Source organism: Peromyscus eremicus, chromosome 5 (assembly GCF_949786415.1).
Source record: "Peromyscus eremicus chromosome 5, PerEre_H2_v1, whole genome shotgun sequence".
NCBI classification, from domain to species: Eukaryota; Metazoa; Chordata; class Mammalia; order Rodentia; family Cricetidae; genus Peromyscus; species Peromyscus eremicus.
Window position 1 is genome coordinate 88,481,910 of NC_081420.1, and position 12,289 is coordinate 88,494,198.

Consider the following 12,289-nt stretch of genomic DNA (forward strand, 5'->3'; position numbering starts at 1 on the left):
CTGGCCACTGGGCCAATGTGCTATGCATTGTCCAGCCCCAGGTTCATTGGGTTGTCCTCAAACCTTATCCCATGTGCCCATCCCACAGGGCCTACCACTGCCTTAGAGGGGACTGTTTTCTTGGGCATACTTGGAGAAGTTCCACAGTTTGTGGGACAGTGACCTATTGGTAGTAGCATTTATTAACGAAATGCTTGGTTATTTTGTAGGTGTGGGAATTAACAGCTAACAATGTAATCATGGTTTCTGCTATCGGCAATGATGGACCTCTTTATGGGTAAGTAATCCCAGGATAACTTGAGGGATTCTTATTCCCCTGAAGTAACTGAAATTGTGTCTTCAGTCCTTGTGTCTTTGTATGTGCTCTTGTTTATATCTATCTAAAATTTGTTGTTAGGTTTTTAATTTAAAAAAATGGAATGCATAATGACCCCAAGTCCTTACCACCTGCTTCAACAATTGTAAGTAGAAGGCAGTCTTTTTTATATTAATTTAAAAGAAAAAACTTAGCTATAGTTTAGAGACCTGAAAGTTTATTCTGTCCTTTCCCTCCCTCCAAAGTAGAACGGATCTTGGGAGATGGCTTAGTTCACAAAATGTTTGCCATGCCAGCATGAGGAACTGAATTTGGATTCCCAGCACTCACATAAAAAGCCAGCTGTGGCTGCATGTACCTGTGACCCCAGCACTAGGTTAGGAATGAACAGAGGATGATCCTTGGGGCTTGCGTGTCAGCTAGTCTAACCAGTTGACGAGCTTTGGTTCAGTGAGAGACGCGGCTTCAGAAAATAAGTTAGAGGACAATGGGGAAAGACCCTCAGTGTTGCCCTCACCTCTGCCAACACATGTGAGCATGTGTATCCACATATGTGTCCACATATACCAAAATGTGTGTATGCCCCACACACAAACAAAAGTTAACCAGGAAGCTGGGCATGATATCATATACCTGTAATCCCAGTGCTTGGGAGATTTTGGAAACAGGAAGATCAGGAGTTCAAGTTCAACCTGGACTACATGAGACCCTATTTCAAAGAAAACAAGACAGTAATTAGAATAGTGGGTTTGTTAGAGACAAGTGTGTTCTGAGTATTTTTTGAGACTCACTGTGTATAGCACAGTGATTAAATGGATGAATGTCTGCCTGTCCCAAAAGAGCCGGTGTAAACACAGTGAGACTCATGTGCTAGGTGCCTGATGCATTCATAGATGGTGCTTTTGGGGCTGACAGGGTCAGTGAGGAGAGCAGCAGAAGACAAGTCAAGGTGTGCCTTATGCCAGTTTTTGGAAATTAAAGCAGTGTAAGGCATGAAACACTTCCCACTGAAAAGTTCAGCCTACTGGGTGTGGTGGCACATACTTTTAATCCCAGGCTGGTGGATCTCTGCTAGTTTGAGGACAGCCTGGTCTACATAGTGAGATCCAGGACAGCCAGGGCCGTGTAGAAAGACCCTCTTTCAAAAGCCCAAACAAACAAACAAACCTGGGGTCTCAGTTCTCTCCCTGTAGCTCTGGCTTACCTTCTACAGATGCCATTTATAAGCAGTCTCTGGACGCACTTCTGGAGTAGAATGCTTGTCACCCTCAGTCACAGAGTAATCAGGATGGGTGCAGTTCAGTACTGGAACCAGGGGTATAAGGTGACCTCAGAGAAAAGAGAAGTTGCCAGGGGAATGTGTTTTACATGTCATGTGCAGTAAGGAGAGAGACTGGTTGTATGTACACCTGTATATACACATTCATTTGTTCATACTGCATTTGGCTGAGATGTCCTTGGAGCTCTTGCTGAGGGAAGGCAGGCTGTCTGGAGGAGAGGCAAGTGTATACAAAGCATCCAGAGCATAGAACAAGGCCAATGATGTGAAGTTGGTGTTTATGTGGCAGTCCTATGGTACAGCCTGATGTGCAAACCATCCCTTTTAAGGGACCACAGTTCTTGATGTGCTGCGATTCATAAATGTAGTGGCATGAACTGCCCTAAATACTTTTCTGTAGCAAGTAGCAAGCACCAGCTCTCAAGACATCTGATGTCAGCTTTTCTTTTCTTTTTTCTTTTCTTTTCTTTTCTTTTCTTTTCTTTTCTTTTCTTTCTCTCTCTCTCTCTCTCTCTCTCTCTCTTTCTTTCCCTTCCTCCCTCCCTCCCTCCCTCCCTGCCTCCCTTCCTCCCTCCCTTCCTTCTTTCCTTCCTTTCCTTCCTTCCTTGTTTGCTTGCTTGCTTCCTTAATTATATATACAGTGCTCTGTCTGCATATATGCCTGCATGCCAGAAGAGGGCACCAGATCTCATTACAGATGGTTGTGAGCCACCATGTGGTTGCTGGGAATTAAACTCAGGACCTCTGGAAGAACAGCCAGTCTTCTGAACTGCTGAGCCATCTCTCTAGCCCAGTGGCAGCTTTTCTTGTTCCCTTTTTATGTGTTCTCCCTCATGCCTCTTCTCCCATTTTTGACAGCCCTACTCAATTCAGAATCAGCTGGGTTGTCGGGTTCCTCTCTTCCTGTCTTTAGGCTTTCTTACCGTGGCTGTTTTAGCATGAACAGAAGTGGGACCAGGCATGACCAGACAGGTGTGATGGGGCCTATTCAGGCTGAGGACCTTCCGTTTTGAGCCTTAGCCTTACTGTTTGTCTCAGGGTCCTGGGCCTGCTCTTCAGGTGCTGTGCAGGAGGTGCTGACACGCAGGGAGAGCTCTGACTGACAGCTGTTACTTCTTTCCTTTGGTCTATTTTATTGCTGTGCAGGCCAACATTGCAGCAGTTTTCTAATAGACAGATGTGCCTAATGGGCAAATACACATTGTTCTTTGATACTCTAGCTGGGATTGGCAAACTTCCTCAGATGTCAGAGAGTAAATAGTGTAGGCTTTGTGGTCAGAAGGTCTCTACCCTGGTGATGAGAAAGCAGCAGGGAGATGGAGAAATGGATAAGTTTGGCCATGTCCTACTAAAGCTATGTGTACAGAAACAGGTGTGGCACCTAACTTGCAAACATGGCGATTTGCCAGCTCTTTGCCAGAACTTTTTGACCCGTGCACATCCTTCTTGGATCTGAGTCCCACCTGTGTCTTCGGTAGAAGCAATTGAAGGTTCTCGCTACTGTCCTTGCTGCTGGTTCTCCTGTCGATACTGTCTGTCCTTTATTGTGCTGTTCTGACATTCTGACACAGGCCCTGCCTGAACCGCTGCTGTTGTAGTGAATCATCACCTCTGAGAGCTTCTGAGCTGAGAGTTGGGAAATTAGTGTAGCTGAGAAGGAAAATCTTGAGGAGTGGCCCCGTGTAGGCTTGTTGATGTGCTGAGAGTACTCACAGACCTGGGCATCTTCTCTCTCTCTGCAGCGGTGGCAAGTGGCATGTGGCCCATCCCTGTGTCCTAGGTCATGAAAAGTTACCATTTTACAGCTTGGCATGGGAGGAGTGCTCCCAGTGCCGGTCAGAGGATAGAAGCATGCCCTGGAGGTGAGGTGGGCAGCCCCTGTTTTCTTTACCAGGATCTCTGGATCCTGCACCCTTGGCCCTGAGACTGATGAAAGTTAGTCTGCAGCTGTAGCCACCCTCCTTTTCAGTCCTAACAGGGCTTCTTGCTTCTTTATTTCCTGGCCTGGCCCTCTGAGTGCCTCCCATATTTTTTTAAGGGTTAAGATTTGGGGATTGACACATGGAGGGAGGTAGGAAATGGCGATCCTTGTTGACTTCAGTAGGAGGTCCTGCCATGTGCTTTTGTTAGTCTCTGCTCCTTACCTTCATGGAAATGTGCAGATGTGCAGCATCACTGGGTAAGAAGCCTTTCTGCTGCCTCTGAGTGGCTACTTGGTTACAGAGTAGTCTTGGCTGAGTGTGCTTTGAGCCTCTGAAAGCACATGCTCTAGACTCTTGCTGCACATCCCTGAAACCCCTGGGAATCAGTTGTGATTACAACATTGTCAGGGTTCTTGGAGCAGAGCTGTCATGTGTGAAGCTGCATATGTTCTTAAGTGCTCCTGCTTTCCAGCCAGCTTCACCTTGACTTCGTAATGTAAATCTTTTTAGACAGCTCTAGCTGGCCCAGAATTTGCTGTATAGACCAGGCTGGCCTCGAACTTACAGAGATCCACCTGCCTCTGCCTCCTGAGTGCTGGGATTAAAAGTATGCATCACCATGCCTGACTAGGACCTAAACCTTTTGTTAGTCATTTTACTATAACTTGTGCAGAACTATTGCCATGAGGTCCTGGCATGTGTCTGTCATCTAAGGGCTCAAGATTGCAGGGTGACGGTAGCTATCCTCACATTCTCTTGAGGAAGTGGCATGTATATAGTAGGTCTGACTGTGGCAACACAACTGTGGATCTGGGCTCATCTTAGGTAGTATCTGTTCTGATGAAAGAGGCAGAGTAGTCGACTCCAAAGTGGTGTGGGAACATGAAGGTGAGTGAGAAACTGATGTGTATGCTCTGGGGAAGTCCATGGCCAGGACAGATCCAGGGAATCCAGGGAATCCAGGGAGGAGAAATCCTCAAGATAGGCCCCATTTGTGCATGATAAGGTGGAAAATGAGAGAAGAAACAAATGACCTTCCCGATAAGAGGCTAGGAATGTGGCATTTCACAGGACAGCTCTGAGTAGCAGCCTTCCATCAAAGCTGTACACATCTTGTACAGAAGAACCTAAGATATGGCCTTAAATTTTTCTGAGAGTGCTTGACCTGGTTCGAATTATTCATTTTAAATTGTTTTTCTCCTTTTTTTTCTCTCTCTTTTATATGTCTCAATTTAGCACTCTGAATAACCCTGCTGATCAGATGGATGTGATTGGAGTGGGTGGCATTGACTTTGAAGATAACATCGCCCGCTTTTCTTCCAGGGGAATGACTACCTGGGTATGCTTTTCTTTTTCTTTTCTTTTCTTTTTTTCTTTTTTCTTTTTTCTTTTTTTTTTTTTTTTGGTTTTTGGTTTTTTGAGACAGGGTTTCTCCATGTAGTTTTGGTGCCTGTCCTGGATCTTGCTCTGTAGACCAGGCTGGCCTCAAACTCAGAGATCTGCCTGGCTCTGCCTCCCAAGTTCTGTGATTAAAGGCGTGCGCCACCACTGCCCAGCCCTGGGTATGCTTTTCTATATTAGCCTAATGTGACTCACGGAGCCCTTGATCTATCAGCTCTGACATGTATTTGTTAGTGAACTGGCAGAAAAATAGCCCGGGCTGTGGATATGTGCACGCACACACACACACACACACACACACACACACACACACACACACACACACGAAAGCACATGGACACACATACCACCACCACCACCCACCCCCATGAGGACAAGAGGTCAGGCTCCTTTGGTGTTAGCCACCTTAGTTCAGTGAGTTGAGCTGCCATGTAGACCCTGGGTGGATTCTGAGGGGCCTTTCCCAGTTCTAATCTTTCACCATCTTCTGAAGCTCACATGTAGGTGAAGTAGACTCAGGCTCAGTTGTCTAAACTGCGAGAAAGACAGCGATTCTCCTCAATACAAGCTCAGATTGATCTTTGGCCTTAAGAAGTAAATTCCAAGGTTGGTAATTTAGCTCCATGGGAGAGCACTGGCTGGCAAGTGCCAGACCTCACTAAAGTGAAAATGAAAACCCAGTGGGAATAGTTCATGTCTGTTCTTACAGTCATTGCATTCACTGTCCCTAGTGTTAGTGATTAGTCAGTATCAGAATGTTAGTGATTGATCTGCTTGGGGTTTGATTGTGTATCACTTCACCCTCCTTTACCTCAGTTTGGTTCAAAATTAGATGTTCCCCAGAGCAGCACTCGGTTGCTTTATCCTTCAAGAGGTGACTGGGGAGTACCTGTTCATAGTGTTCTTTAGGGTCAGATCATGTCTCATTGCTCTAGTTTGTGCTAAGCTCTGGGAGATTTCAAGAAGGGCCCAGAAAGATAAACAGCTGCCTGGGAACATTTAGGCCTTGTCCCCACCCCACCCCACCCTCCGCAGCACTCTATAGACTAATCTTCCATGTCAGCCTCAGTTGTACAGTGTGGGCTCTTTTAGATGCTAGGTCTCTGTCCCTCACACACTGGAGCTGACCTATTCATTGCCTTGACTTCTGTCTGGTCGAGCCTACTCGGAGTCAGGCCTGCACTCTGCTGTGTGTTCTTTGTGCTCCCCAGCATGTCCTTTGTGCTGTTAGGTAGCAAGAAAACAGCATCTGTTAGCATCAGTCTGTAGCTCCCTGGGTAAGTACCTTTACCAACTGTACATGGTGCCATGTCCGTGGCCTTCCTCAAGGGCTCATTTTTCAGTGATACCAAGAAATGTGTGAGTTATCTGTGAAGCTGTGGCAAACAGTGTCTTCACCCTTTGCCCATGCTTCTCCACTCCTTTTATGACTGACTGGAAAAGGTTTTCATTTCAAATAGGTCAGGTATACTTTTTCTCAACAGAATATAGTATTCTTGGCCAGGCATGGTGGCACATACCTGTAATCCCAGCATTAAGGAGACTAGAATAAGAGATTACAAATAAGTCAAGTCTAGTCTGAGCTACCCAGCAAAACTATGTCTAGAAATACAGAGAAAAGGCAGTGGGGTGTGGGGGAGAAAGTTAGTTTAAAATCCTTTTGTATTTTTCATACGGGCCCACGTTTTAGGGATCTGAAGACTGTGATGTCTGAAGGCATGCCTGTCTTCAGTGATGCCTTACCCTTTGAAACAGCAAATCATAACCACATGCTGGTTTTCATTATGAAGACACTCGTAAATATTTTTCAGTTTTAGGTTTCCTAGTTCTCTGATGTATTACTTAGATTATCAGAAGGTAGAGCAGGCTGTTGTTTCTCTCAGTGACAAGTTAGTGACGCTTTCAGATCTGAGCAATTATTAAAATATCAGCAAAATTACTTTTTTTCTTGCTTTGTTATTTTAGTATTAATACTTCTTTGTTTTTTGTTTTTCAAAACAGGGTTTCTCTGTTTTCTGGCTTTCATGAACCTCTTAGACCAGGCTGGCCTTGAACTCAGAGAGATCCAACTGCCTCTGCCTTCCAAGTGCTGGGATTAAAGGCGTGAACCATTGCCACCTGGCTAATTTTAGTATTACAAAACATACTAAAGCAGTTTTATTTTCTGTGTTACCACTAAAGCTTGTTTTCAGTTCACAGTGTATTTCAGACTCAAACCAGCATCTTCTCGGACGACTGGTTAAATCTATCTGGTTTTAGTCACACATAACCTTCCATGGCTAAGGGCTGTAGATGTGATAAGAAACCAAGCTACCCTTGTTTGTAGGAACTCCCAGGAGGCTATGGTCGTGTGAAACCTGACATTGTCACCTATGGTGCCGGAGTGCGGGGTTCCGGTGTGAAAGGGGGCTGCCGGGCACTCTCGGGGACCAGTGTCGCTTCTCCAGTGGTTGCTGGGGCTGTCACCTTGTTAGTAAGGTGAGTATCACACAGCTGACCTTTGCTTCCTCTGCTCCCTCATCTCCCACAGGAGGCAGGATCCCCTCTGTGTGCTAGCTGGAAGCTGGAGTAAACCAGAAAGCCCTGCAGGGCACATATCTGTTGCTCTCCAGGGCTTGTGATGGAGATGTGTTTGTGTGATGGGCTGGGCTTTGTTCTTGCAATATGTGTGTGTCGGGCAAGAACACAAAGTGTGCAAGTTTCCTTGCTGAACCCTCCATTTCCTAAGCAAGACATATTTTTCTCTTATTAAATAAGTTCTGTGCAAATTTAACAATATACCATTTTGTCATGGGACGCAGAGAATAACTGGTTTCTGCTGAAAGAAGTTAACAGCCGTCACCTCACGTTTTGTTTCCATGCTCTTAGCTAAGGAGCTGTGAAGCCACTTAGGTCCTGACAGCCAGCTACTTTCCTTGATGACTGACGAGTGTCTGTGCCACGCATTCTGTCGTGTTGAATCTCATCTGTAGTTGGAGTGGAGCTTAGTCCTCGGCCCTTCCTCCTGCAGGTGACAAAACTAGAAGCAGCTTCTGAAACGTGGTAGACCAGAATTAAAGCACGCCTACCTGGCTGTGCTCAGAGGGGCCGTGCTCCCTTCTTCTCAGTTGTGTCTTTGAAGTGCCTGCATCCCCTGCCACCAGGCTTTCTCCTTCTCTAGTTGAGGTCTTTGTTGAGGTACCATATTATAGTAACGCAAACCTCTACATATTTGAAATTTGTATTCTGTGCTCATTTTTATAATGAAGCAAGTTGCAAGTTGGTTTGTGTTATCAATAATGTTGATGGGAGCAGTCTGTCTTTTGCCTGATCTTCCCTTATAAGTCAGAGCAGGTCTTTGAACGTGACAGCACCGCCCAGAAATAAGTGTGTGCTTCCTGGAAACAGGGCTTCCCTCCCCTGTGAAACAAAAGAGGAGCAGCCTTGCACTTGACTGGCTCACTCTCACTTTTCTATGTGCTGAGTAAAGGGATCTGTGCAGGCTCTTGATTCTAGTACTGTGGATTCTAGAAACAGAAAATACTGGTCTGCTTTTGCCTATCACATAATTAATTCTTAGCAGGAAGCCGGGCTTCCCAATTCTCTGTAGAGCCCATCTGTCTCTGCCGAGTGAGTGGGAAGGTGAGGAGGCTGTGTTTACTGTTCCCCGTAGCAGCTCTCTACACAAGCAGTTTCAGCGTTGAGGGAGCCTTCACCTCACCTCTCCACATCAGGTGCCATGTGGTAGTCCAGCAGTTGTGGTTACAGGAGCCTGTGGTGTGGTAGATGTTGCTCAGTGAGGAAGTAACTTCTAGTAGTACCTCATTCCTCAGGAAGAGCTAGTCCCGCTGTCTCCTCTTTCTGACTAGTTACCCATTACAAAACTTGCTTGGCTCTCAGATCAGCTTCCATCTGTGTTAATATTTAGGGATCTAAGTGGAAAGTAAGTTTTCCATTTTTGCCTGCCAACCGCCCCAAAATCTAGTCACTAAAACTTATTTGTATGTGATACATAGATAAGAAAACATGAACATTTCAGTTATAGTGAGCCAAGCTGGCCAAACAAGGCTACATGTTAGTGTGTTGAGGTGCGGTCTAATGATGGCATGTTCACAGTGGCCTCAGACCTCCAAATCCCAGACCAAAGACAAGGACTGGCACTGGAGGCAGTGGTCCTCCCTCACCGTGCACTCCTGCCCACCTCTCGTTGGGTCCCTCTCCAATATCCACTTGTGTTCCTTTCCATCTCCCAGCCAGCCAGCTGGTGTCCCTCTCTAGGGACCCTGCACCTTTTGATGGTTTTGCCTTCTGTAACCTGTGTGACCGATTTATTCAGATTATCAGGAAACTATTATTCATTCATTTTGTATAAATAGGCATGGGCCTACAAATTCACTGCTGAGAAAAGTTGTGTGGAGATTTACTGAGTGGTCAGGCCTGACACAGGGACCTGTGGAGTTCATGGAATTCTCATCTCTTGGCTCCACTGGACCAGAAGTCCTGCTAGAGAGAGAAGAGACTGCAGGCTACATGCTGGCCCTTTTGCAGATTGGAGGCAGTTTGGTTTTCATTCTACACTAAGAGAAAAGTGAGCAAATACTGCTTCTCTTTCCCCAGCACAGTGCAGAAGCGGGAGCTGGTAAATCCTGCCAGTGTGAAACAAGCCCTGATTGCATCAGCCCGGAGGCTTCCTGGGGTCAACATGTTTGAACAAGGCCATGGCAAGCTGGATCTGCTGCGAGCCTATCAGATCCTCAGCAGCTATAAACCACAGGCAAGGTGGGTATGTCCTGGCATCCTCAGTAGGACTTGCCTGTCCTGGGCCCTTGGGCCCCCTCTGCATGTAAGAGTAGCCTGACATTGGGAGTGATGGCCCCCACACTCAGGCTCAGTTGTAAGGATGTGAGCTGCTTCTGCCAGGTGCTGCTTGCAAAAAACCTGGCTTCTCTTGACACTGTGACACTATATTACCTTAATGAATGTGACAAAAAGAATGGTTCCCATTTCTTTAACACTTTTGAAACAACCTAGGTTTGCAGAAAATTTGCAAAAAATAAAATTGTCGTATCATGTTCGCTCAGCTTCTCCGATGAGAGAAAGGTAACAGCTTAGCTGACCTGACACAACTATTTGAAGTCATGTGTGACACTGGCTCTGTAGATAAGGTCTCTGTGGCCACTCAGACTCTGTGCTTACCCTTGTGTTCTTCGTCCTGTTGGGGTTCCAGGCCCTACATTGTCATTTGTTAGCCTGGCCTCTGGCCCCTGGCAGTTTGTTTGTGTTTTGTCGTTTCTGCTTTGACTCTCAGAGCAAAGAGCTGGGTGCTTACATTACAGATTGTCTCCAGTGGGTTTGTCTTCTATTTTCTCATGATTGCTCTGAGGCTGTTTTTCACCAAAACTTTTTTTTTTCACCTTTTATTTTGAGATGATTTTAGATTTATTTCAGAGTTTCACAAATAGTACTGAGAACCCAGAAGTTCTCCTCCCAGATTCTCCCTAATGTTGGCATCTTAATGGCACCAGCTCAGCTGCCCAGTCTGGAGTGCCACCTAGACAACATTGTATACTGGGTCCCACACAGGCCTTTCTGGTCCAAGACCCCTTGGAATACTTTTGTTCTCTGTCCTTCATATGATCTTTATATAGATTTGGACCTGTCTCGGCTCTGAGTGCCAGTTCACTGCTCTGTCCATATGCTACTGCCACTCTGTTCTGTTGAGGGCTTTTTTTTTTTTTTTTGGTTTTTCGAGACAAGGTTTCTCTGTGTAGCTTTGCGCCTTTCCTGGAACTCGCTTTGGAGACCAGGCTGGCCTCGAACTCACAGAGATCACCTGCCTCTGCCTCCCGAGTGCTGGGATTAAAGGCGTGCGCCACCACCGCCCGGCTTGAGGGCTTTTATTTGTGTTTTAATGTGCAGGAGGGCTGGTTCCCATTGTTCATCTTCTTGGCTCTTGGAGATTTTTTCTTTGTGTGGCTTTTCATAGTAACTTGGCTTTCCATAAGAGAGCTTGTTAGCATTTTTATTGAGTTACAAGTTTAAATCAGCCGAAGAGGGATGGTTTGTGTTAATACGTTTTTAATTGTGTTTGTGGAGAGTGGAGGTGCTGTACATGTGAGTGCAGTTCCCACAGAGGCCAGAAGAGGACATCCAATCCCCTGAAGCTGGAGTTAATAGACAGTTGTGAGCTGTCTGACATGGGTGCTGAGAACCAAACTTGGGTCCTTTGCAAAACCATTCTCTTTTTTTTTATTTTATGTGGATGGGTGTGTTGCCTGCATGTATGTCTGTCCACCACTTGTGTGTGGTCCCTGTGGGGTCCAGAAGAAGGTGTTGGGTCCCCTGGGACAGGAATTACAGACCTTTGTTAGTTGCCATATGGGTGCTGGGAATCATACTTGGCTCTCTGAAAGAAGAGCCAATGCTCCAACTGTTGAGACATCATTCTTGTCCCAGTATTTGCTCATAATGGCTGTGCCATTTACTCAAGGTTTTTGTGTCTCCCAAGAGGCTTTACAGACTCCTCCTGTAGGTCTCACATGTTGCTTGGTAAGTTTAAGTGTTTAATCTTTTTATTGTCATTATTGCCAGGCGTTTCTCTTTAGTTACAGCTTCTAGCTGGTTGATATAATTCTTAATTTAATATCCTGCTGTCTTGTGAATTATGTCTTGATTCAGTTTGCTTGTTGATTCTCTAGTTTTCCAGATATACTAATATATCACGTAATGGGAAACAGGTCATTCTGTCTTTCTTACCAACTCTTAAGCCTTTTTTGGTGCTAGCGACATGGCTCGGTGTTTAAGAATATGTACTATTCTTATGGAAGACCTGAGCAGGGTTCCTAGCATCCATATTGGGTATCTGACAATTTCTAGTAACTCCAGCTCCAGAGGGATCCGGTGCCTCTAGCTTCTGCAGGCACCTGATGTGGCGCACATACCCACACACAGTCTCTCACACACATAATACATAATTAAAACTTTTTTAAAAATGTAAAGCCTTTGTTGACTGTTCTGTCCACTTGGACCGGGTAATGTCTCCAGCAAAGTGCTGATAGCTTTGGCTGGGAGCAGTGGCACCCCACGTGGTTCCTCAGTATTTCTCCACTCTATTCAGTGCTGCTTGTGGGACTCGGTGTAGTGTTGTCATGGTAGGATTTTCTAGTTGCTGTTTTTTTCTATTGTTTCACACCAAGACCATGCTTAGAGTTTTGTAGACTGTTCAGCATCGATAAGAGCCTGTGGTTTAGACTTCTGACATCAAATCAGTCTTTCGTTCCTGAAACTACCACTGCTTGGACAGTGCTGCCTGGTGTGGTGTTTTCTTTGTGGGGTATTGAATTGTGCTTGCTTAGGAATTCTGAGTTGAATCATGCTAGTTGGTTTAAACTG

At 45.7% G+C, this 12,289-nt stretch overlaps 1 protein-coding gene across 2 annotated transcripts in view; it reads left to right on the forward strand.

Annotated features, from left to right (window-relative positions):
- The window catches only part of Mbtps1 (membrane bound transcription factor peptidase, site 1), a 44,885-nt gene that overhangs the window by 11,159 nt on the left and 21,437 nt on the right, over positions 1–12,289 (forward strand). For both annotated transcript variants that reach the window (XM_059263932.1, XM_059263933.1), the window contains exons 7-10: positions 210–277; positions 4,754–4,856; positions 7,245–7,396; positions 9,515–9,676. In XM_059263932.1, coding sequence (XP_059119915.1) covers positions 210–277; positions 4,754–4,856; positions 7,245–7,396; positions 9,515–9,676 — 485 coding nt within the window. The remainder of the gene's footprint in view (positions 1–209; positions 278–4,753; positions 4,857–7,244; positions 7,397–9,514; positions 9,677–12,289) is intronic.